At 34.0% G+C, this 26,190-nt stretch overlaps 3 protein-coding genes across 3 annotated transcripts in view; 1 reads left to right on the top strand and 2 right to left on the bottom strand.

The window, feature by feature from the left end:
• LOC133205673 (actin, cytoplasmic-like) overlaps positions 1–26,190 on the bottom strand; it is a 222,067-nt gene that overhangs the window by 159,538 nt on the left and 36,339 nt on the right. The gene's annotated exons all lie outside the window — the stretch shown is intronic.
• On the bottom strand, positions 3,472–7,398 carry LOC133178369 (growth arrest and DNA damage-inducible protein GADD45 beta-like). Its single transcript, XM_061313101.1, has 6 exons — positions 7,158–7,398; positions 5,855–5,959; positions 5,343–5,466; positions 4,653–4,766; positions 3,816–3,940; positions 3,472–3,707 (listed from the first exon to the last, which is right to left on the bottom strand). The coding sequence occupies exons 1-5, from the start codon at positions 7,202–7,204 to the stop codon at positions 3,848–3,850; spliced, it is 483 nt and encodes a 160-aa protein (XP_061169085.1). The 5' UTR covers positions 7,205–7,398; the 3' UTR covers positions 3,472–3,707; positions 3,816–3,847.
• Positions 17,780–19,007, top strand: LOC133178368 (growth arrest and DNA damage-inducible protein GADD45 alpha-like). The gene is made up of 3 exons (XM_061313100.1): positions 17,780–17,923; positions 18,036–18,357; positions 18,472–19,007. The coding sequence occupies exons 1-3, from the start codon at positions 17,877–17,879 to the stop codon at positions 18,574–18,576; spliced, it is 474 nt and encodes a 157-aa protein (XP_061169084.1). The 5' UTR covers positions 17,780–17,876; the 3' UTR covers positions 18,577–19,007.

Below are 26,190 nucleotides of genomic sequence, written 5' to 3'. Positions count from 1 at the left end.
AATAAAGTGTAAACTAAATTATGAACTGTTCTTTTAGATTCAGGATTTAGTTTGGGAGTAAAATGAAAAGTTGAAATATATTTGACTTTGAATGACAAATACCGTTGGTTTGAAAAATAAGCACATAATGTAATGGTAGAAAAATGTTATTCATATGATAGATAAATTCTATTATTACTACACATTATTTTGTACTTTTAACTTATTTCAGGTGAAACGATAACAAGTAAACATTTTTGCTTATCTTGTCTTATTTTGTGTTGCGACAGTACGTACTTTCGTGTTTTAAAATAACGTGAAAAAAAAAACACAAAAAAAAAAACAAAACAAAAACACGGGGATGGGTGTTTGAGATACAATTTATGGCATTTTCTAAAGAATATTTCTCGAAGTAGTTTTACTGTGCAAATCATACCCGAGTAAGCTTTCATAACTTTCTTCTTTGTGCAATTAAATAACCCCCTTTCCCAAGCAAAATTTAATTATCGATTTACTTGGAAGAGGAAGGAAAAGGAAAGGACAAAAGTATCTTATGTTAAAAAAAAAAATTCTATTGCATTTTCATTACAAAAATATTTCCTGTCATTTTAAACACAAGTTGTAATAAATGAAAAAATACTGTGGTCTGTGCCATATGTAAATATATATATATATATATATATATATATATATATATATATATATATATATATATATATATATAAACAGCTCCACAGAGAGTGATGTAAACCGAAAACGACTTTTGCAAACTGTAATTCTATAGAAGGAGAGAAAAAAAAACCTCTGACAAGAATACCTCTACTGCTATAAATTCAATAATGTTCAGTTTATTAGATTCGAGAGGCATACACAGTATATGTATATCTCATATACAATATTTACAAACATATACATGATGTACATTAAACTATAGAATTGCTATTTAACGTGTATTATATACTACACTTAAGGTCAGACGATACATTCCTCAAATATCTGTTTTGTATATCTTGGTATTGTGTGGAAAATATTCAAAATTTTAATTACCTTCTGATTTCTAAACTGGTTTTTAATTGTCTTTTAAAAAATGAAACACTAAAAAATGTGTTATTGGCTAATTAAGTTTTTTCCAAAAGGATTTTATAGGAAACAACATCCTCTGGTATCTTGCACAAATGCCTGGTAAGGTACCTCGATTATTTTTAACAGTAAACATGTTAAAGTTGCAATACTTCAGTGACAAAATCTCAGAAAAAAAATTATATATTATTTAGGAATGTATCGTCTGTCCTTAATAATAATTTCAGTAAAATATAAATTAAGGAAAATGTTCGTGTTGTATTAACTAAATGCACCCCCTCCCCAATTCACACAATTTATTAACATTCTGTGTAAAAGTACTAGTAATTGGACTAGTTTAAAAACGCTTGGTCTCTGGGAGAAGTAATTTTTACTGTGTTTTTTGTTATGTAAATTATGAGCATTTTGGAATGAAATGAAATGTGTCCTTTATATCAGCTTACATATTATGTTATTTCTTGCATTCTTTCTCTCTTTCTTGTTCAATCATTAAACAATGTGCGGACAGTCTTAATCATTATATATTTCAAATGTATTGGTTTGTTTAAGTAAGAATGGAGGGCAAGATGTCAGAAATGAGGCACATTAGTGATCAACATAAATCTGATCTAATATTTTGGACTTACATTAGTACATCACACAATTTATGATATAAAATAGCAAATGCGTTGCATGTACTTCTTACACAATTATAATGGCGTGCCATTAAAAACCTAGCCTATGAAATTCATTTTTTAATATTAATTAACAATCCAGTCATTATTATTTAATATCATATATTATAGACATAATGTAGGAATTTAATTATCACTTGTTCCATGCCTTAGTTTCAACCAATATTTAAGATTTTTCAATTTTCTTACAATTAAAAGTTCAAAAGGAAATTAACCCAGTTCATACTAAACAATACTATTTTACGTACTCTTACGTAACCCTCTAATCTAATTAAAATCAGATGTTCCGAATCCGCTACCGCTTCTCAAACATCTTTGAGAAGCGGTAGCGGATTCGGAACATCTAATTTTAATTAGATTGAGTAACCTTCAGTACTCGTTTACAAATTTTTTCTTCGTTCCTGGCTTTTATCCCAATATTTTAGCTGCACACTCAGTATACACAATTGTCTGTGTTTTATCATTAAAGCTCACATCTTAATCGTGAAATTCATTCATTATATATAGTTTTATATATATAAAGCTGTTCATTGACCTGAATATATACTGAAACGCAAAAGAAACGCAACAAGCAGTATTCTACAAATATTTGAATTTTTTATCTAATGATTTTCAAAAATGAATACACTAAGGTAAAACTTGATTGAAAATATCAGAGATTTGATAAAAATGTTAAATGATTATCTTCTAATTTAGAAAGTAGCACATGACCCCCACCCCGGTCATTAAATTACAGCGTGCAAGACTGCCATGCACAACAGTTGCAGCTTGAATTCTACAATGTAATAGGTTCATCAATCTCGAGATCTGAGCGAAAGAAATATTCTTTGCCAATTTTAAATGCCTGTTTTTCAGATGATGAGGTCGAATTTTCTCTAGCCAAGCGCAGTATAGTAACCCTTGGACTTCCGGTCTAAGGACTGTCATGAATGCTAATGATACGTAAGAGGCTGTTGGGGCGTGATGTGGGTCATATCTGCATCTGCAACTCTCCATCACCTTTATCATGAGATTTTCCAGCTAGAGCAATGGAAATGCGTACTTAAGTCATTTTCAGGAAGCCTTGGCATTACTTACGGAAAAGAAAGGGGAATTTATTTTTTGAAACATTGCTGCATTACTTATGATGAACAAATACAAATCCTTCTAACCCCATATTATTGCCAAATGTTTTGTTAAACATGCAATTTTTGATTTCTGTTAAGCGGACTTTAACTTAACTGCCGGTAATAGTATGAAAATCATTCAACCGTTAAATTACCGATATTTACAAAGTTGAAGATGTTCTTACTTTTTAGATACAAAATCATATCCTGTATGTAATATTTTCCCCTAAAAAGGATGTTGCGTTTCTTTTGCGTTTCAGTATAGAAATCTGTACAGTCCATCACTTGATAATAAATGTCTTTGTATTGAACCTATCATGAAAATGATCACTTTAAGTAAAATTAATAGATGTTCATTAAGCAAATAATACACTGCGACAGAACATTTACTTATATGCTTACATGCTATATTTACATCCAAGTATTACCACGCTTAGTTGTATGAGTAAAATTTGTATCAAGGGATTTATACGGTATACTAAGAAATTTGCTAACGAAATAAAATTTACTCGTATGTCTGTTATACTTACATGCCCAAATCTGGTCGTATAAGCGCAACGAAAAGACAAGAAAAGGTCGAGAGATTTTACAAGCTCATATTTAGAATCTGAATAAATAAATGAACAAAACAAGACGATAGAAATATTTAATGATTTAAATCGATAACAGTAAAATAAACTTTATATTGCAGGTATCTGCAGGTCATTTGTGACATCAACTTCAGCCTTTTTTAGTCCTCTTCTAACGCTTGACCACGCCCCCTCTAAAGGGACACGTGGTCCTGGCGTTTCATTTCGTCCACTACAGAACGGTGTCAGCCGAACTGTGTGTGGAACCATTCAACATGACGCAGTCGTTCAGGCATATCCTACAAAATAGGAATAATCTTAATAAATCCATACAAAAGATCTGTTTCTGTTAATATTGACATATTTTGGTTAAAATTGTTGACTTTTACCTTTCCGGGTAATTTTACCTGATTTTTAAGGAAATAATCCTCCTCCAATATCACACGGGTAATTCTATTTTGGGATGAGTGAGAAAAATCCTTTCACAGAACTCCGTGACAAACTGGTCGGAATGACTTTTAACTTCCGGATTCTAAGAAAGAAACATATTACAATCATTATGTGTTAATTGTATTAAAAGGTTTTCATGTTTCTAATAATTTACAGTTCCTTGTTTCTGCTTCCATATCTTCACAATGTTATTAATAAAGTAATCCATTTCAATGAAGATTTCCTGGATTTCAAAAAAACAAAAGCTTATTCATGTGTATTATGACATTACCAATGTTTCACACATGAACTTTCTAGTATTTCCCTATAATATCGGAACTAACACACATTAATGCAATATTAATTCATGATTCACTTTAACCTTCCAGACATAAAAAACCAAGCATGATAAATTATGTCAGGTGATAAAACTTCCTGTGTGAATTAAAAGCAGCATGTGTTGTAATTCACAAATTACAGGTGAACCTCATCTAACATATACTTACATGTAGTTCTCTTACATTCAGTTGGTACCAAAGTATTTGAATGCTTCTATAGCCTTTTTCATAGTGTAGCAATGCACAATTTATAGAAATAATTGATAGTCAAATAGTATATGGATAAAAATGAAGATCTGTTTTCTTATTTCACCAAATCATCTGTTTGCAAGTGTTTGAAATTTACCGCCCACTATAATTTTAAACTACAAATATATATAGGCATGACAGGATTGGTGCGATCCATCCGTTAATAGTCTGAAAACAATATGTGAATTTTTACTTGTACATGTATATAATAAGTAAAATAATATTTACCTGTACTAGCAGACAGGTGAGGTCCTTATCCCCCTCCTCCGGTTTGTCATTATTGTTATTGGCAGCATCCTGCCTCTCTGTCAACGTCATGGCTAGCTTCTCAGAGTCGCCAATCTGAGCAAGTACATAACATTTCTATATTTTTCATGGACCAAAATATGTCGACTCTCCCTTCCCCCTCTCTCTTACATTTATTGTATGAATAATACTCATATCTAATCATTTTTAATGTTTTTCCCGGTACGATTTCTAGGTTCAGGAAACCATTCGCCAGTGTATTTTTAAACTTGGTGCTTAATATAACTTTTATTATTGGGACTCTGAATTGTTGGATTATCAAATCTCCCACACAAACTATTAACAATAATATATGGTGGAAGGAAATTAAACACGGTCAAATCCCACAAGTGAATGGTCTTCCTATTATATATTTAACTGTTAAAAACAAACAAGTCAATGATGTGCACAGGTTTTCATGTGAACTATGTTGCAGTCAGGGCCAGCTGTGCACTCCCACGTCACTCTGTGACATTAAACGTCAAACTTCATGCGCATTTCGGGAGAAAAACATCCAAATTTGGTTGAAAAATCAATAAAGTATACAGCCCCCTCAATAAAGAAAGGTCAGGATTGCAACTCATAATTTTTCCATCAGTTTTCAACGACAAACTTTCCATTTTCAATAATTACCTTTAGGATTGGAATGCAATGTTCTACACAGAAGGCCTCTACAAGAGTTTGCTGGATGTGGAATGTGACGTCATGACTTGGGACAGAGGCAGGTAAAATGCAAACCATCACGCTCTCGGGGCTTCTGGAAAATCAGCAATGTTAAGGTCAGAGGTAATATTCCAAACACAATAAAGTATAGAAAAAAAAAGCCTGGGGTAGAATGATGTTTTAAAACTATTGGTGTAGTAAATATATTCTGTTGGATACGGAAAATGCAAGTTTTATGGATTTCTCACCATGTCTCTTTGAAAATGATACAAAATTAATAAACTAAATGTGTACATTGTATAAACCAATTCAAATTATTTATATGCTTTGACTGCTGTATTTTAATTCATCCAGTTTCTATACGAAATCTTTAAAACATCAAAACCCTAACATGCTCATCAAATTGCCAAATTTCAGCTGATTTATATCACTATTTCGTCCCGTTAAAGTGGTATTAAATTTCAGTAAATAAAAAGGCTTACATTTCCAGAAGTTTAGCACAGGACATCACTCCTATAACGAGTCTATCATCAGCGAGTGCTTGTATAAGAGTGTCCTTCAAAGCTTGGCCAATATTTACAGATTTTCTACAAGAATAAAATGACATATCAGGGTAAATAGGTATATACCCACCTTTCCATGAAAATATAATTTAATCTTTATGAAAGAATTTTATCAAATGTTACATAAACCCTTTTTATCTAATGAGTGTTTTAAATGTTTTCAAATCCGGGTATATAGGACTTGGGCAAGCTCAGGTGTAAGCTTAAGTTTTTTTTTCAGCAACACCTACCCTTTCATTTCAAACCTACACTTCGACATTTTTAGTATAGTGTGCAAGTTTCCTTTAAAATATAGTGAATTACAACTCAAAACAATGCGGTCAATGATCCTAGAATCAAGGAAATACTTGGAGGAAAGAAAGAGGTTGACTTTTAAATTTTTCACACTGGTAATGCATTAATATCTTTTGGCATTTTAAAATTCTCATGTGACAGCCAGCTGTCAGAAGTTTCTCAATGGGCTTAAGAAATCAAGGATTCCAAAAAAAAAAAATCACTGTTCATTTGTCCCCGAATTATAACAAATAGATATTATTTTTATTTTTTAGTTTTGTAGGCCTCATATGCTTATCCACACACTGGATAGATTTATAGACAGTCATTTATAATCTAAAAATACACTTATCTCTCATACTTATTAGCTTTATTTCTCTTTCTCCATAGTAATACCTATTGTGCTCACGCATCGTGCATGAAAGCCTGCCACCATCACTGAAATCGCATTACTTTACCTATATGCATGTATGAATTAGCGCGCATTTTTGTTAAAAGAAAATCATGTGACTTCGGGGCATGACTGAGGGAAGTCACGCTATTTTTAGATGCTAGCAATACCCTGCGCACAAAGGGAAAAAGAACAAAGAATGTTTGTTTTTTCTTCATATAGATCAGTGTTTAGAGGCTTAAAATCATGATGCAGAGGCCAAGACATTTGCTAAATTTGCAAGCATTCCAGAAAATTACGCAATGACAACGGGTAAACACCAAACAGCTGTTTTCGATACAGTGTCAATGGCTGAACTTTTGCAGAGTTCGATTGCTTTGTTCGAGCCATTGCATCAGGCAAGACAAATACATATATTGTTATTCATGTTGCAAGCACATTAAAGTCATGATTTTGCATTTTTTTTAAAATAAACATAAATATTTATATACATAGAACAGAGACCACAAAGTAGCATAGGCGTAAACGGGAAACAAATAATTGTATAACAATGCTTACTGCATAGGAAGTGCTTCCGCCATTCTGCAGATTTTAGCTGAAATCATCCCACAGCACAGATCAAATGTAGTAACAAAGCTTTTCTTCTGGATAAAGAGCTGTAAACCTGTAGATTCAAAGTAAGCCACGTAGTACAAATGTCAAACAACGAGGCGCTTAGTCTCGCGTGTCTTTGTTCAAATGTGGGCGGAGACATTCAAGATAAACTGAGGTCGAAAGATTTGATTGGTTACACTGGATGCAACAGCTTCCGTAGTAACAGGAATGCATAGAATTAAATCAAATCAATACAGCTGTGACATAGTGACGCAGTTTGCATCAAAAACTTTTGAATACGTCGGAAAAGATTATTGTTAAATTGACTATCAATGCAACAACTAATTCAAAAATAGACAAAATGCGTCATTTAAGGCTTTTATAAAGTTGACACTTCTTGAAAAACAACACTGAAATTAATAAAAGTAAGAAAAGCAAACACAGAAAACTCAATCAATTATACATGTTTACACATGTATTTTATTTTTTACTGAATCTATTTTCAAAACTTGCTAACTTTTCTCCTCCAACGCTAGATTGCTGATTATTATTTTTTTGTTTTTTGTTCAACAAGTTTCTCTGATACATTTAATTATATAATTTAGATAAACCATGCATGCATAATACGGGATCGAATTTTCAAAACTCTGAAATAATAGTGAATTTTAGAGTTTACTGGATATTCTTATCCAGTTGGAATAACCGATTACTTGGTATCGTAAGTCGTTGCGCTAACTGTTCACAGTTACATGTATCAGTATTTAAATGTGTGAGAACGTGATTCTCAGTCACCCTGTATTTACATAAACAGCAGCATTAGTATCAGAAAAAACAAGTATATTCTGTAATAACACACAACACACCAAATCAAATCACATGGACGTTATTGAATCGTAAAATTGACACCTATGGGCGAAGTAATATACGTGTACTTGGAATTATAGAAATAAAGCAAGAGTTCCCATAATCAAAAGGTTTTTGTAAATTAAAAAAAATGATATAAATACTTTTTTCCGAAAACTTTTCTTAGAAAAGTTGCAATAAAGTAATCAACTTTTTCGACGATATCAACTTTACAATAACACAAGCAACATCGGTTTTAGACAGGTTTAATCATTACATTTAGCCATGCAATCTGAGATCAGGCGTACACCAGCTATCGAATATAGAACTATTATATGCTCCTCCAATTTTCCACTGAATTGGAGAAAACATTCACTAAAATAAAGACATCGTAAAACTTCTTTTAAAATCACACAATTAATTTAAACATTAAATTTCATTTAGACAAATGTATGCAATCACAGGGAAAAAAGTTTATGCACATTGATTATGAACATGTACAAATGTTTACTAAAGAGCCATCGGGACAAAATGAAGCATGTTCTGTCAAGCAGATCTCGAGTTTCTTTCTGTGAAAAAGTGAAGTAGTATAGGGAGAAAAACCTCGCTATGCATAGTTCAGTAAAAAAAAACTAACGCCTCCTATAAGAGGTTCCTTTATCAAAACTTCAGAAGTTAATTGGATAGTTAAGGATCTACTAGCATTCCATGGACTAATGAATTTTAACAATTCTCTCTACCTTTTTCCACGATTTTTTTTTTAATGATGCATATTAATCTCGTGTTTCTTATTTGTTTCATTAAATCAACAGCTTGTATTCCATCTCCAGGACAGATACAGCGATTTTCATAAATACTTCCGTTTCCAGCAACTGTGTCATAATTTTTCAAAGGGTGTTAGAAGAGCTGTCTATGGTTTTACACTTGGTCAAAATGCTATTGCAACAGATTGAAAAAGAAATGGTCAAAACAAATTACTAACTAAAACTTGCCCATAGTATGTCTCAATCAACTAAAAGAAACTCAAAATGAGGTTCATTAAAGTCAAGGTCATACAGAAGGTCAATGTAATGAAATTGCCTCAAATGCTCTCACCAATCTGTATGAAGTTAAATAAAAGTGTCTTGAACAATTTTTTTTTTTTTAATCGAGCTGAACAAAAAATAAGACGAGTGGACGGAACATGGACATAACAAACGCTGTATATCCGGTCATATATACATTTCAATGTAAAAAAAATTAACCATATACTTGTATCTATAGAGGTACTCAGTGTTTTCTTTTTCTCATTTTGTTAAACGAAGTAGAACCAAGTTTTCTTTAAGGAAGCTCTAAACACTAATAAAGATTGCTTTTTGGACTTTGCGAAAAAAAAATGTCGTATAAAAGTGAAGGTATTAAATGAGTCTACCAATTTCATTTTCAACATAGGGTCGATCAAAAAAAAAAAATCAAGGTTACAGTTATAGTTATATCGAATTTCACCGTATTCCAGATCAAAGTTTGGCCTCTTGGTTTATCGTTGCTTTAGCATCCAAAGTACAACACAACATACCACAGTACGTAGATATGTCGTGTGGTAAATAACGTTTTCAATCATACGTTCTCAGAATCAGAGATTATTTTATCACATGAAGGACATCCCTGAAGTAAGCTTACGGAGAATGCAGACTAAAGAGCATTTCAGATATTTTTTTCTCCCATTTACAGTGTACGGAAGACTTCGTAAAGGTGAACATAAAATCTCTTAATCATGTACACATTCCATCAGCTGATCTTCACAATCTACTTTTTATGGTCAGTGTAAAACAAGTTTCTAACTTTATACACCTTTTACACTTTAAAAAGAGGAACTGATGGTTGTCTGACGGTAAAACTATGTATTTTTTGTTTCAATATTTTGTTTGTAAATTGATGAAAAACACAATATAATTTTAACACATATGAGGTGTTAATTATTATGACAAACAGCAAAAACCTGACGTTGTATCGGCGCAATTAAAAAAAAAAGGTCTGGATCATTCTGGTAACTTCCACATCCAAATTTAAAAGAAAATAAAGCTTTATTCTAAATTTAACATAAATATTGTGTTATTACTTAGATTTATTGCAAAATGACTCATATTAATCCTGCAAATGCAAATGGCATTACACTTCCGTACATAAAATCCATAGCCATGTTACATGGCATCGAAACTTTTTAAAACGCAGAAGCTATCTAGACTGTCACAACAGTTCATAATGCGATGAAACAAACAACTGAACATGCATAAATAAAACCAGGTCAAGGATTCTTTTTGTTCAGCGCAATTTAATCAGATTATATGTTTGCGTTTTAGATGTAGAATTTTTTGCATTTAAAGGAGTACTTATTTTGGGCGTCAGCAATGAATAGAAAACCGTAAAATTTACACACGTTTTATTAACTGTATTGATAAACATATTTGACAATTGATCAACATTATGCATCCTTCACGCACTCCGACAGAATCTATTTTCTATATAATTTTTTCAGAATTCCTTCTTGGACACATATTGAATGCAGCAGCCTGTGTGTTTGAACTTTGATGATAGCGATTAATTATTTGCTGTTAATGCCAAGTCGTTCATATTTTGGCGGTAAATATTGATATCCAATTGGCGGGTGTTGAAAGTTTTTTGGTTCCTAGTGAGCATACCTTTTTTTTTCGAAAACCAGAGAAACCATGTTTTGCGTGCCAAGGAGGCTGTAATCCCAAAAGAATCACAGATCGGTATGACATGTTACTAGTATATAACAGTGCACGATTTATGTATAGTGCTAATCGTCTGCCTATCCTATAATTTCACCAATCAATACCAAGTTGTTTTCGCAAATAATTCACGGAAAGTAGCTGTTGATATGTCACATTATCGCTTAATTAAGTAGATGTAACTAATGCCTACCAACTTGTAAATATCATTGTTTATTTTTGCACTTTTCGTGAGAGAAAAATGTCTTAATTCTTAATGTCTTTTTGCACTCTTGTGTCACGTAGACATTAGTGACGTCAGAAAAGTCTGGTGCTGGCGCGGAGGAGGCAGGGGACACAAATTCACTTCTATCCCAAACAACACGGAAGGACAAATACAAACACGTTTTGATTTATATCGTATATGTTTATTATTTATTGAGCTCGTACAAGACTACATAAGTCTAGGTTATTTTTTATGCCTCAGTGATCAAGGATTCTTAATTCTTGTTCTGCATCAAGAAGCAAGGTTTTGAAAGGATTTAATTGTAACCTTTCATTTAATTTAATTTCGTTCTTTAAAATTTTCAATACCTTGTAATAAAAACTTTGTGACAGCCATGTATAATGAAGGTCATAGTTAACTTTCCCAAGCATAAACTCCTAAGTATAAACTCCCTCAGAGCCCCCCAACTGAACAACAATGTCGTTTCTTTTTTTAATGTTTCTGTATCAGCTGATGCTGCTTCAGGACGGAGAAGCATCTCAAGATCGAGAGGAAGATTTTGAAAGGAAATATCAAGTTTGAATTTCAGAGAAAATATTTAGACTGATTTTAAGAGGAAATATTCAGTCTGATTTTAAGAGGAAATATTCAAACTCATCGCCCTATGTTGTCTTTTTCTTGCAACTCCGGTATTCAATCGGTAATTAGAGGAATATTTTGTTTTCTATCGGTTTCACTTTACTGTTTTTTTTTCTGATTTTACTGGTTTTTTTACTGGTGAGTAACTCGACGAAAGATAAGAAGATACTCCAACTTGGTAGTGTACAAAAAAGTGTCGCACTCAATGGAGGGGATGGTGAAACAACTCAAATAATGGTTTCCTGTAAAACATCTTACCATACAGCAACATTTTCTCGTAATGCCATCAATCAATTGATATTCCTATTTTCATGTCGCTTTCGATGAAATATAGAGATACGAACAGTATTCATTCTATTCAAGCTCAAAGTCCATTAAAACAATTCACATTGGGAGCAGAGCAAACATGGACCTCCAAAAACATCAGAGGTGGGATCTGGTGCCATGGAGGAGTGCGCTTCCCTTGCCGACCGGTCACACCCGCCGTGTGCTCCTTGTCATGATCGGGAAATAACGGAAAAATCCGTCGACAATTCAGTGCCTTACAATTAGTATGAAAAACGTCAGTCAGCATATGACTTAATGTCACATAACACATAGTATAATGATAATACCCTATCATTAGATCAAAGTACAGAAGTTTTGATTGTGTCTGCTGACAAGGTCATTGTATCGACCATAGAACTAACGAAATGATGACTTTAAACGAGACTGTTGATATTCTTGTTTCATCAACTTGTTTTTCAGTGACTTACCTCGTTTTAGAAATTGTTCAAACGTAGAGCTTGCTCTTTCGTGTCGAATCAGCTGAGAGAAACACACCCCATATGCAGGTGATGAGGGTATATTGCTGCATAAGTAAGGGAAGTTGACGATTGAAAAAATTAAAGTCATCACGTTTATTATAAAGCTTTGTTGTTAGATTACCATTAACGCCTTTTCCTACTAAAAGGAGACATATATTTTTGTCATTAAAAATAATTTCCTATATAAATCTATACCCCCAAACAATCGAACATTTCCATTGTTTTACTGAGCGGACCCCCCCCCCCCCCCCCATCCCAAATCAGTGTTTGACCGCTGAGTGAGATATTGGACCTCTATGATTTTTTTAAGTCACACTTTGAGAGGGTCAGCTATATTCGTTTACGGTATTAACCGAGTTAAAACAAAGCATTTATTGCTGTGTTCTCGGGCAAAATGCGTTTTGCCAACCCCTCGAACCAAACTGTTTGCCTTCGGCCTACCAGCCTCATGCAAACGATTTGGTCCGACTATCTGCATGTTGCTATCGAACCCAGTCATAATAGTACAATTTTAAATTGTTCTTTTTTTTCTCTCATACACAATGCATCTTTTTTCCCCATGTCTATTTGATATTTTGCAAGTCGGCATTCCATAACATATATCATGAACATTAATGAACTAAATGTAACCATGACCTTTGATATTAGGGGTTTTAACTTTTATTCTAGGCAAATGATATTTGACATGTGCGGTTTCATTATGAAAAGGGCACATAAAAAGCCAAGATGAACCATATGATTTCCACATCATATTGTGAATTAGCGTTTGTACAAGAAGACCTTTCTTGACCTAGGCGTATATTTGAAATATATGTGGAATAACTATGAACCAATGTCACGATCCAATTAACTCTTGGAAAGAGCCCTGTACGAAAAGAACTTCTTTACTTTGATCTAATGATAGGGTATTATCATTATACTATGTGTTATGTGTCATCGTCAACATTATATGACCTTGAATCAAAGAGGAGAGAGACTTGTGTGTTAGTGTTTGATAAAACGATCTAATTTAAGAGTTGGATTCCCAATCTGACGTTCTATAGTACTAGGTGTGATAAAGTTCTCTAACCGTTCTTCCACAATTTACTATCAATTTTTGTTTGATGATTACCACTACTTTTCAGGATGAAATATTTCTTAAAGTTATATTTATTTATATATCAATCACAGGAGGGGGGGGGGGGGGGCATGTGTAGATTTCGGTTGAAATTCAGAGCAATCGTACATGTATGCATCATCAATGGTAAACAGTGGTTGCATAAAACACCAAACAGGAAATAAAAAGTTAAAAAATAAATTAATTTAAAATAATAATAATAAAAATAATAAAAATTTCAGCGAGTTTTGAACATATTTCTCATTTGAAATAATTACGTATTTTACAAAATTCCACAAAATGCAATGCATTTTATTAGGTTATACAAAGTGTACATATAGTTCATGATTACACCCAGATGTTTTATAAATAAGCCGTGTACTTTAATATTCATGTAAATATAGTATAGAACAAACAAAGTTTTGTACTATTTAAAACTCTAAATAAACACTGTAGGATGAAGATTTACACTGTTGGAAAAAACATATTTTCACTTACATATAAAATAAGTAGAAAACAAATAAATACTCGAGTAGGATGCTGAAAAGGTTGAATGAAAATTCCTCTGATCGGTTCACTGCAAGGCTGAGGTGTTGCTGGCAGCGAGGTGAAGGCCTCGATGCTCAATGCACATAAATACCCTTATTCCCTACTGGTATTTTTGTTCCCACTCGGTGTGGGAGTCTGGGTCGGCGATTATATTGATCGGATTACCTAATTAAAATAAACATGTAAAAACAGTCTGGGAACTGTATTACCGTGGCTCTATGATCCTAATACAGTGGCTAACGCTGAATAATTCGGTCAGTTCAGTTTTAATGTTATGTAAAACTGATTCTTCATGTCTTCTAGTAATCAGTTAATTGCTGATAACTGAAATGGAAAAAAAAATTCAATAATTGTTGGTCCAAATATAACTTAGATAAAATATTTAATTTGATAGACTTTAGAAACAAGCTTACTTAAAGGTCATGCAGATCGTTCTAGGCCTAGGTTTAATAACAAACAGAGAAATGTTATATCACTACCATATATTCAGCAATAACATTTTATATAAGTGTTACAGTTTTCTGTAGATTAACAATAGTAAATGGTGTTGATGTGACATACAGGTTTAAAATATATTGAAATACCTTAATTAGGCATTATATTTAGTACAGGTCATGTATACAGTTTCATTTCATGTACCAGGTCTCAAAAATCGTTTCTTCGATTTTTGCATATTTCATCTTCAGATAAAAATACGTATTTCCATTTAATATTGAAATCGTAACCTAGCTAACACACGATACTGATAAATGTGAAAAAAAATTGAATAAAATATTTTCGTTATAAAACCCAGTGCTGTTAAAATATACATGGCGTCGATATGCGTTGCATTATACATGTAGTGTTTTCCATACGTCATACACTCACCTATATATACTGTAAAGGTCTACAAAGTACACGATATCCAGTACGAATTACGTCACAGTTCATATCAAATGGTTTTTCGACCTCAAAAGAAAACTTCTGCAGATATCTTGCATAAGAGTTTGTTCTAAATGCAGGATATGATGTTTGAAAACTACCAAGCCATGGGGAAGAGGACAATATATACTTTATATGATTAGCTATCCCCTCTAAGTCTTATTAGTTTACAAGAAAACTGATTACATTCCGTACAAGAAAACCGATCACATTCCGTAATGCATGAGTACGGGTTATCTTTAATGGCAGAATCCGTCATTATTACTTTTATTATAATATATATGATCTATACTTCAGTGCATCGTATCATATGTCTATGCATGTTATACACAATGAATTTTTCTGATCATGAGTAAATATAATACTTCATTTCCACATGGCTGTGCATGGTTGGGTTTTTCGGATTACTATGTGTTACCGAGGTCGCGTGCAATTTAAATGCGACTTCCGCTTTTCTTACATTTCCCGTCGCACCCGGAAATCGGTGATACTAATTGGTGCGAGCTCTTTAAATTTACTATGTATAGCGTAATGAATGGAAATGGAATCTATGAAAGAAACAGATATTTTTCCAGATAAATTTTGACCCAACATCATAAAGTCATCTTAAAGGGAAAGGTCAAGCAAAAAGAAAAATGTAATGAAAATATTTACCATGAAAATTTTAGTTTCAAAGAAAATGGCTTCATTAGCCATATATCTCAAATTACTTGTCACTTTTCAACGTTTCGGAGGCATGAGGTTTAATATTTAATAGTTTATTAATTATCCATAGCAGGAGCCTATTTGCACACCTGTAATACAGATTCTTAAGTTCGTGAGGAAGTGAGCATATCACCCAGATCAATTTCAAAATAGTATATTATACCTGACATTTCTATAGAAATGGAAACTGTTCGTAGATGTGTTTGGATTGCCACTATATAATAATATAACAGTGCAAAATTATATATGAATGAAAAAAAAAATTAAATTAGACACAAAAGATGTGCTGTTAATATTATTTTTAAATATCTGCACTTTACTAAGAAGTCAATATTAGCAATGATTGATTCGAAGACAATGGGTAATCAGTTACATGTGAATCATTTCGTTATATATACAACTGACTGTCCTGGTCGGCTGACGTAAGAGTGTTTCATTCATGTAGCCGTGTCATGCCCGACACTTTAGATAGAATACACACATATTATCAGGTGAACAGGATGACCCTACCGCGTGCTAGTCAGGCAATGGTTACGAGTTGTTTACATCTCGTTATTGTCCCGTTACTATCGCCAGTTGCGAGAAGTCAGACCAGGCACCCGTTCTACGTACTGGTCTGGTATATTGCCAAAGTGTGATAAAGTGCAGGGGAAAACTTGGTACGGCACAAGGTAGATCGGATGTAAACAAAATGATTCATGACCTTATCCAGTACATACAAACATTGAACCTTCCTGATAAATGGTCAGTTTAGTATACATCAAGCTACTAAGCCATGAAGTATAGAAGAAGTATATATTTATATACTCTTACTGTGTTAGGATTCCAATGTTTTCATGACTGACATTTACATGTAACAATGCACGTAGTTCTAATTAATCAGTAATGAGATAAAACCTATAAGCTGCCAGTATCTATGGAATAGGGTAGAATGGAATAGAATGGGCTGGAAAAGAGTAGAATACAAGAGTAGTGTTGCCAATCAAGTCTAACTTTGGTAAATATATTATTATAATGGATAATAAAAATAACACATTCTCATGAACAATAACAATAAACAGCGCATATGTGCAACGTAAAATGTCAATGACCTTCATCACTGTTTTGGCTTCAAGATACCAGAATCTGCATAATTATCCGAAGACATAGTCTTGGTTTCTTTGTCTCCTTGTTCCTGGATTTCCATAAAGATCAGCGCCCAGCGATGAAGAGTCTGGGCACTTTTCCGCTGCAGACATCTGTAATACCTATCTGGCCGTCAGTACAGCCAATATGCAAATTGATTCGTCAGTTTCTGTGTTAAAATGATAAATAAAATATATAACCCCTAAGAATATCAATATTCAGTTCGCGGCAATGAAGAGATACTTTTTGAATCATCAAGTGACACATTAATACATGTACAATGCCGCTGTATACTGTACTTCGTCTTCCTTCTACCGACTTGACCTCGGCAGGTGTCTCTAAGGTTAATCATACCAAATCAAGGCTATCGATCATTGTTTTTACAATCGTTCATTCAGAACTTAATTTATTTTTCCAATACACAGGGCGTTGGTTTGGTGCGAACTTAACAATACACCTTATGCCTTACTTGTATCCCATTATCTGATTATGCGAAAACCCAATGATTTAATTTTCTCCAATTTGAACATAATAATGAGTAATTAAAGAATGATACTTGAATTTTGGACAAAACCGACAATATTCATGGAAAAAAGTCTTCATCTGGGGTCAAAATCTTCGTCTTTTCTTCGAATGCAATATGCTTACATGATCGATTACGAAAAGTCGAAGTCCGACACAATTTGAGAAATGAACATATATTGCTGTGGCCTACATGGAGAGCAGTGACTTGTGGGTTACTGGAACACATAGAAATCTTTTGAGTTTTCTTTATGACAAAATTTTACATAGATTAAGTCAATAACCTGTGTGCTTCCAGGTTCATTTACTCCGATGGGCATTTTCTTAGCAAGGGATCAATTCAGGTCAACAACCACTATGTAGGACGAAGACACTACTAATCAGAAAGCGTAGAATCCGTTAGCTCCTCCCACTTCTCGCCGACGGTATATAAACTGAGACTTGCCTTTGTACGTAACACATGTTGAAACGAAACGCGATTGTTCAGACTATACTGTATATTCTGTGGATTATTACGCAACAAAAAAGGATTAAATAATCATGACTGTTACGGATTTACTTGCTTCAAAAATGGCTCATGAGGACAGGTAGGCATCCTTTATATTTTTGCACATTTTACATTGTTTTTGTATAAATCTGGAGGTTTTAGTGTAGTTTAGTTCTGGATCGTTACTTAATTTCTCTTTGTTCACCTTGTAGATTTTACATGGCCAAAATTGGCGAGGCTGTGAAAGATGTTGTCAGCATGGCTGCATTGAACAAAAGACTGGTTCTGGGTGCAATGCCCAGTGCCGAGTTTCTAGGAGAGGAGGCAGACAGCGTGGCCCTTTGTCTATTGCTGGAGAATAAATCAGACGATGTCCTCATCAACATCCAGCACAAACTGGTGGAGGCTTATTGTTGGGAAAATGATATCCCCCTTCTAAAGGTGGACAGTGAGGATAAAGTCCGAAAGATCCTGGCATCCGAGGGCGATCAGAACAATAACGAACCCACTGACCTGTCTTGCATACTTGTTAAGGTACGTCTGGTATTTAAATCTCACATGTTTAAACATACCGATCCCACCCATTGAAATTCTTTTTTATCTGAATTATAGACATAGTTACTTATGTTTTGTCTATTGTTTTTACAGAATGCAGACAAATTGTCATCATCTGAATCGATGCTGGCTGATTTTTTTGATTACATCATCAAGAACGAAATTGAACCATTCCCTGTGATAACCTTACCGGAGTGACGTAGTGCAGTGAACAGTAGCTCGTGATTCTCAGCAGCCCACTGAGTAATTGAACTCATCTCACTGCACGTGAACCCATGTTCTGGCAGCGACGTCTGCACGGATCGAAACCAGGTCGATCCTTACAGCTGAGAGACTCGCGCCAAAAAGCACGTGTTCCTCCGACAGGAATTCAGTGCATATGTTACACATGTGCTTCTCCGACATGTCCACCGGACATGTTCTTACATGGTATACATGTAATTCAAAGACAAATTTGAAAGACATCATTTTGTGTTACTTTGTTAAGACATGGTGGATTTTTTTAAATCTGCATAATGATTATGCATCAATTGGACTGTATCAATGCATTTAACACTGCTTCGGATGTTAAAGTTATTGTGAATGATTTTGTTGAAAAATAAAAAAAAAAAAAAAAGAAATTTATTAAATTTGTTAATTGTTTATATCAGTTGAAAGTTTGATGGAAGTAAAAATGTTTTAAAGTTTATTGGAGATAAATGTAGAAAAAACAGAAAATTGATTAAATGACATTAAAATGTCAATGCAGTATATATAATAAACCTATTTTTGAAATACCAGGAGAAACAAGCTAAGTTAATTTAATTTAAGCATTGACTGTGTGCTAAAAGTGTCTTAATTGTTTCACCTCACTTGAGATACAGAAATAGCAGAAGTATGTAAATGGCACATCTAAGCGCCTGATAGAATCCGTTAGTAACAGGACTGGAGTTTGTATACCAAACACAGTCAGACAGTTATAAAGTCTTCCTAGAGTCTTTATGTAAACTTCATGTCATATTATTAAATAGAATTTGTATCAGTGATTATGATAATCACCTGAATACCATTAACTACAACGACTTGCACCGACAGACCCTCTAGATCACCTTGATCATACTTTCTTCTAGCTAATGCAAGCTCTGCCAGTCATCCAACAAACATGAGACGCATCATAGTGTGGCCTTATGAGAACAGACAACCACAGATACTTGAATGAACATGAAGGAATTTGATACTTTCTACCGATTAGAGATCTACACATAACGGTGAGCGCCTTTGCTCGAAGGCTAACTGCACTGTGACACAAGTTCCGGTGAATGAGGTCATAAAGTGTTAATGCAGTTTCAATTACTGTAGGCATGAGTTTGTAAAGATGCACTTAAGGTATCGTGCTAATTATTTTAAACATTTGTGTTATAGTCTTATCAAGGGTCATCTAGGAAAGCGGGGACAATGAATGTCTGTGCCGCTGTATTACAATTAATAATGCTGTAATGAATTTACACGGCATAAATAATTCTTGAATAAAGATAGGTAAATAATTTTTTTAAAGTACAGTGCACCGAAGAGCTCTCTCGCCAGTGAACCGTATCGTGTACTCTATCCGTTCTCATGTGCTTTTATAATCTGGTAACTGATAAAGTGCAAGCACTTAGTACTGATAGTTCATTCAGCTTAACAAAGACATCACGCCAACTGATATTCAACATGTCCTATGGTGTTAGATAATTTAATCAAAAATGGATTTTCGTCGATCAGCTTGGCTTTAACGCCAGGACGGTGCCTATTTCCTTATAAGGAAGTGATCGCGTTCCGAGGAACATCCAATGCCTGTACTCACACCGTACTCTACTTCCCTTTCCTCCTTCACTTGGCCCGGATTTTGGTTTTCAAAAAAAGTTGTTTGTGCTTATGATGACATTTGCTTGTTTTCCAGAGAGTTGAAAAGATGTAGGCTGAAATCGATATTCGTTAGTGATCACTTGACGTTTTCAAGAGAAATAAAAGAGGATTTCGGGAAAAAAAGAAAAACTCTCATAAAAAATTTATTACTTGTATAATAGCATTGTTTATTTGTTTTGATGCGAAGCATGTTTACTTGTGCATATGAACTGGGAATAGTTGTTTTTCATCTGTTTTGCTTCGGATCTTTCGTAATTATATACAACAAACACAATGCATGCGAATTTTTATTTAATGCATCATTTTGTCAAGATACATGTAGCAATGAACCATATTTTGTTACGTATTGTAGTCTTCTATAAACATGAACAGCTTATTTTCCAATTAAAGTTTAACAATTTAATGATGAAATAACAATATCTCTTGAAGTATTGACGTAATACTCAGTGAACTGGGTCACCACTTGCAGGGGATCATTTTGCAGCAGTCGATTGTATTTCTCTGACATCCAATATGCCGAAATCTTACTTAAACAACTTTGCGGACAAAATATGGAGATTGTTTTATAAATCTTCTTATTGTGAACATCATTTACCGTACCAAGTCAAGCTAGCGTCCTCTTTTTAAATGCATGTTTCTCACACCATTTCTCTCTTGTCTAGTGACATATTTAATTTCTCCTACAAAGTGAGAGACAGCATGTTACATAAGGTGTTAATAACAATTAAACGTAACCAGATCAAATCTCCCAGTTATAACACTGACTTACTCCGGAAACGTAAATAACTTAATACAGCTATAAACTTTATTATTTTGTATCTAGGTAAGTAGGAAAGATAAAGTCAGATGGTGTTTTTACTTTAACAAGATGTGTTTGTGAAACACTGATGCCCCCGTATGGTAGCTTATGACGAAGGTTGAAGTTTCTCAAATGCAAGTCAAACTCCAAGGTCAAGAGATCAAAAGTGCTGTTATACTCAAAAGAAAGGACTTGCGTCACTGGATATAACTGGTTAATATGAAAGCCCAAAGACCAACCTTTCAGAAGTTATGTTTTCTAAAAGTGGGTCATACTCCAAGGTCAAAAATAATGATACGCAAGGGGAAGACCTTGTCATAAGCTATACAAATGCAAAATATGAAAGCTCTAGCACCAACTGTTCAAAAGTTATGGCGAAGGTTAAAGTATTTTCAAAATTAGGTCAAACTCCAAGGTCAAGGTCAATATTGTTGGTATCCAAAGAAAGGTCTTGTCACAAGGAATATACCTGAGAAATTTGAAAGCCCTAGTACTGACTGTTCAAAAGTTATGGCCAAGGTTAATTTTTTTAAGTGGGTCAAACTCTAAGGTCAATACCAAAAGGTCAAATTATTTACACCCATGGAAAGGTCTTGTCATTATAAATACACTGGTGAAATATGAAAACCCTAGCACTAACTGTTCAAAAGTTATGGTCAAGGTGAAAGTTTGGTAAATTTTGCAAAAAATAGGAACTTCAAGGTCAAGAGGCCAAATATGTTGGTACCCAAAGGAAGGTACAAAAAAGAATATACATGTGAAATATAAGAGCCACAACTCCAACCAATCAAAAGTTATGGACAAGGTTTAAGTTTTTGCGGACAAACAGACAAACGAACGGACAGGGCATAAACTAAATACCCCCAAATCTTCGATTACGGGGGCATAATAAAAAGGAACAAAGGAATATTGAGAAATAGGATTAGTTGTTCTGTTTATCAGGAATGCTGAATAATCAAACGATATTACAACACTATTCCACTCATACTTTCGTCTTGGGAAAACGCTAAGATTTTTATAATTTCTATTAAAAGTAAAACTTGTGCTCCTTTTTGTAAAATGCATTACACAACAATTATATAATCATGCATGCTGGTATTTAATTGAAGAATGGGTGTTGTAACTGAGAGATTCTCATCATGTCCCGGAAGAACTGGGTTTGTAAAAATACTTATCTTCTCTAAAAATGTTTGACATTCATAATTTAAAAAAATCACTCAAACGATGTGAAGTATTAAGGAAAATATGTATTTCAAAAACCAATTCGCATTAAATTTATGAATTGATATACCATAACAAGACCTTGAACATACCAGGCGGATTAATATGCATTTTTCAGCATATATCAGTTGTCGTCGTAAAGTTAAATGATCAATCAATAAAACGACTTAAAAAAAATCACGTTAATGAAGCTGTCTAATTTAAATTGATGTGGTCTGATTAGCACAACTTAGCAGACGATAGCGGAGCAGTGACCCCCGAGATCGCTGACCTGACGGCGCAGGCGTTCGCGGCAAAGCGCGCGCGGGTTCTAGCGCCTATGATCAATATAATGTCACATATCCCTCATTGAGAAGGCGTTGAACTTTCAATTGAACACAGGCCGAATAGCTAATGTCTCCTGCATTTGACATTTGCTCCTATATCCAAGCTGGAGTAAGACTTTTTTTAATTGAAAATAATTTTGTAGACTAGCGCTTAGACTGAGCATAAAGAGCAGTTGTGAAGCCGCAACTGGAACCGGAATAGAGCTGCAGATTACTGGTCTAAGTGCAGTCAGAATATTGATCCCACTGGAAGTCGTATTGCTTTGAAACGCTGCCTTGTTCTGTGGGCAAGTGTAAAACTAGCAACAAATGAGTTTCTAAATCGGGAACTGAACTATTTTTGGTACGTCGATGTTATTTTAGTCCGTTAAAGTGCGCTATTCAAGAACAATGATAATGGACCTCTTGTTCTTTTTTTCCTCAAAATATGATCTTTTCTTTATAGCCAAAGGTAAAAAGGAATCATTGCTGAGTTGAATTTTAATTACATCCTCTGTCTCATAAAGGGAGAGTGACAATGTCCTAGGAGAAGTTTGGTCCCCAGTTTAAAGGGCATATCAGAGGTTCACCTGTTTATGTTTTTTGCCGCCTGCTCTAAGGTTTACTGACCGCGCTGACAACTCCGTCAACTGCATGTTCCCTTTACATGTACTAGTCAGCTTAGGTGAATACTCTACAAACACGCCGAGCAGTGCCTTAATATAATCAGGAAACTTTTACTCCGCCCAAAACTATAGCAGGCAAGGGAAGAAGACTAATTTATATGCATGAATTAGTAACAGACAAATTAGCCTGGAGCACGTATCTACGTCTAAATTATGGTACTTCAAACTTTAATTCAGACGCAAATTATTAATAATTATCCTTCGACTTAACAGTTTAATTTAGTGGTAAACACCAATGCTTCATTTTTTCGCAAAATGTGCAATGCACAAACTTTGTTATGTGAAACAGTTTACGATAAGCATTTTCTTCAAAAATTATCAGCATCTGAAGTTTGAATCCTTGTCCAAGATAGGCACATTAGCTAGGGCATCTCAATAAGGTGCTTATACAAGGCATGGTCGCAGGGCGTGCCCCCCAGTAATTTTGCCGATATAATAAATACTATAGAAAACATAGCTACTGTATGCTTGTGCCCCCTCAATAAAAACGTCTGATGACCTTTTTTTTGGGGGGGGGGGTCTTGTCGAGGAATTTTCGGTAGTTGATAGTGCCCCTCCAATTGAAAATATATGGTTGTGCCCCCCCCCCTCCCAACTGAAATTGCTTCCTACGGGCCTGCAAGGTGCCTGACAAAAATGTTTTAGATTAACGCAACCTCTTCAATAGCAAAGCTAGTGCCACTCAGCGGATCAGAAAATTATTAAAATGTAATGCAATCTCTGTTTATAAGTTATACATGCAACAGTTGCGCATTTGCCCCTTAATTTAAGAAAGAATTTAAAAAAAAAACGTATTTGTGTTTGTGTTACGGGTCCTTTTTTTCTGCAGTCTTCTGACGTCATTCCTCTTCCTATAGGGATCATGAGAAGTGGGTCACAGCTATAATGTGACTGGGTAACGTATAATGTTCACATCCCCTTGTCTTATGACTGTCACGAAGGAACACGAGTTCCGGGTCAGTTATGAAAGGATGGTCAAACATAAAAATATGGGTAACTATATAACTGGCCGAATTAATTTACTCCACATGAATTACCCATGCAATCCGTCATCTCTTACATTTAAAAAATATTGCCTGGAATCAGAAAAGATATACATGTAATATGAGATCGATCGCTTCTTTGGGCAAAGTTTCCATATGCATGGCAGATCTTTTATCCAGATAAATGAACAATACAATTCATCAAATCGATAGCTTGGTGTGCCATATAAATTCTGGTTTTTCCCTTGAAAAACTTGACCCCTATCTAACATTTTACTCATCTACACCAAACCACCTCCTTCAATGGCCTTGACTATCCTAAACATGCTTCAAAACAACAAACAGATCGACAAAATTCGTTTAATGGTAATCTTTCTAAAGACTTGATAAGCGAGAAAATGATGCAGTTATGCTCATTTTTTTATTATGTGCTAACCTCGCAAATTAGCCATGCTAATGGCTGGAGATCGGACAAGCAAACAGTCAGGTATTGATTGCTTCGTGTTTACTGCGAATATACTGTACTCGGAAACTCGAAATCCATTATATTTTTTCCGGGAACCAGAGTCTTGTGATGTATATATTTGCGCTCACTTGTACACCTCCAAGTAAAAAAAAATATATCTGAAGTAGTTGTTCCCGATTTCTGTGAATGCTGACAGCAAATAAATTTGTTTTTCTTATGAAACACTTAACATGGAAACATGTTTACGCGAGTAAAAAAGTTTCTCAATAAACATGCATGTTGTTTGGAATTTAATGCCGATGTACAAGGTCATACATATACTTCCCCCTGAATTCAAAGTATTACCTATTAGGAGTGGAAACAAATATTTTGCATATAACAGTTAGATACAATGGAGTGTCTAGTTTGTTTCTGAAGAATGTTTAAATGCCTTTTGCACAGATAATCGGTATGGTAGTGAATTAAATGTCTGGCATAGCGCGCATTCTTGTCGCATTCCACAAGCTTGGCTGTTAGCGCTTTTATAGTACAACGTGATTAAGCCTGCACTTCCATGTATTCAAACTTACCGAGTAAGCTATATAAGTTCAGTATAATAATGGTGTATTTATATATAATATTACAACATGAAGGCATTTTATTTAAAAAGCCGTTCGGAGAAATTGGTGATCAATGTGTTCTTCTGCTATAACAGAATTTAATTTCTATTTCCTTAAGATTACATTATTAAACAAAGTCAGTCCAGTAATGTAGATAAATATACCTTTGCATGTTCTCGGAAAATTTTAAATCAATTCGAAAAAGTGAACATTGTCACAAAAAGCTTTGCCTCTGAAACTTCAAATTGACCACGTTTAAAAAAATATTTTTTTTTATTTCAAACACTGATCAGGATTTTACAGGTCCTTTTCCTTGTTGGCAGATGTCTCAATTTTACGTAATGATAAACAGAGGATATAGAAAAATTAGCTTTTTACACACAAATTTTGAAAAAAAAAAATCCTTTTGACTTATCCAAAATTTCAAGGGGTAGGGTTGGGGGCAGTAATTCCTTGACAAGGAAAAAAAAGAAGAAACATTATTATTGAAAATGGAAATATTGTACATATATAAAAGTGACATATAGGTCCAATGGGCCGGGTGTAATGTATAACGTTTATATTGTATCTATTTGTTGTTTGAAAAACCATACACATGTCACTATAATAAATATTTACTACTACTATTAAGGGGGACACAACTGTAAATTGGCAGTGGTTTTCTACTGTATAGATTATAATGACAATGGCGAGGAACCCAATCCCAGTTTCTACAGTATCTACAAAATACATCTACATTGTATATCTATACTTTCATAAATTCATTATTTTTTCTTACTATATTAAGATATTCTTTTTAAAAAAAATTCTTTATGTTAACAAGTGTCAAAAACTGTTTTTTAACTAAAAAAATTGATCGATATGAAAAA

This window comes from Saccostrea echinata, unplaced genomic scaffold (genome assembly GCF_033153115.1).
Source record: "Saccostrea echinata isolate AGI-Se365-2 ecotype Australia unplaced genomic scaffold, CSIRO_AGI_Sech_v1 ptg000002l, whole genome shotgun sequence".
Taxonomy (NCBI): Eukaryota; Metazoa; Mollusca; class Bivalvia; order Ostreida; family Ostreidae; genus Saccostrea; species Saccostrea echinata.
This window is presented reverse-complemented; position numbering and strand designations above follow the sequence as displayed.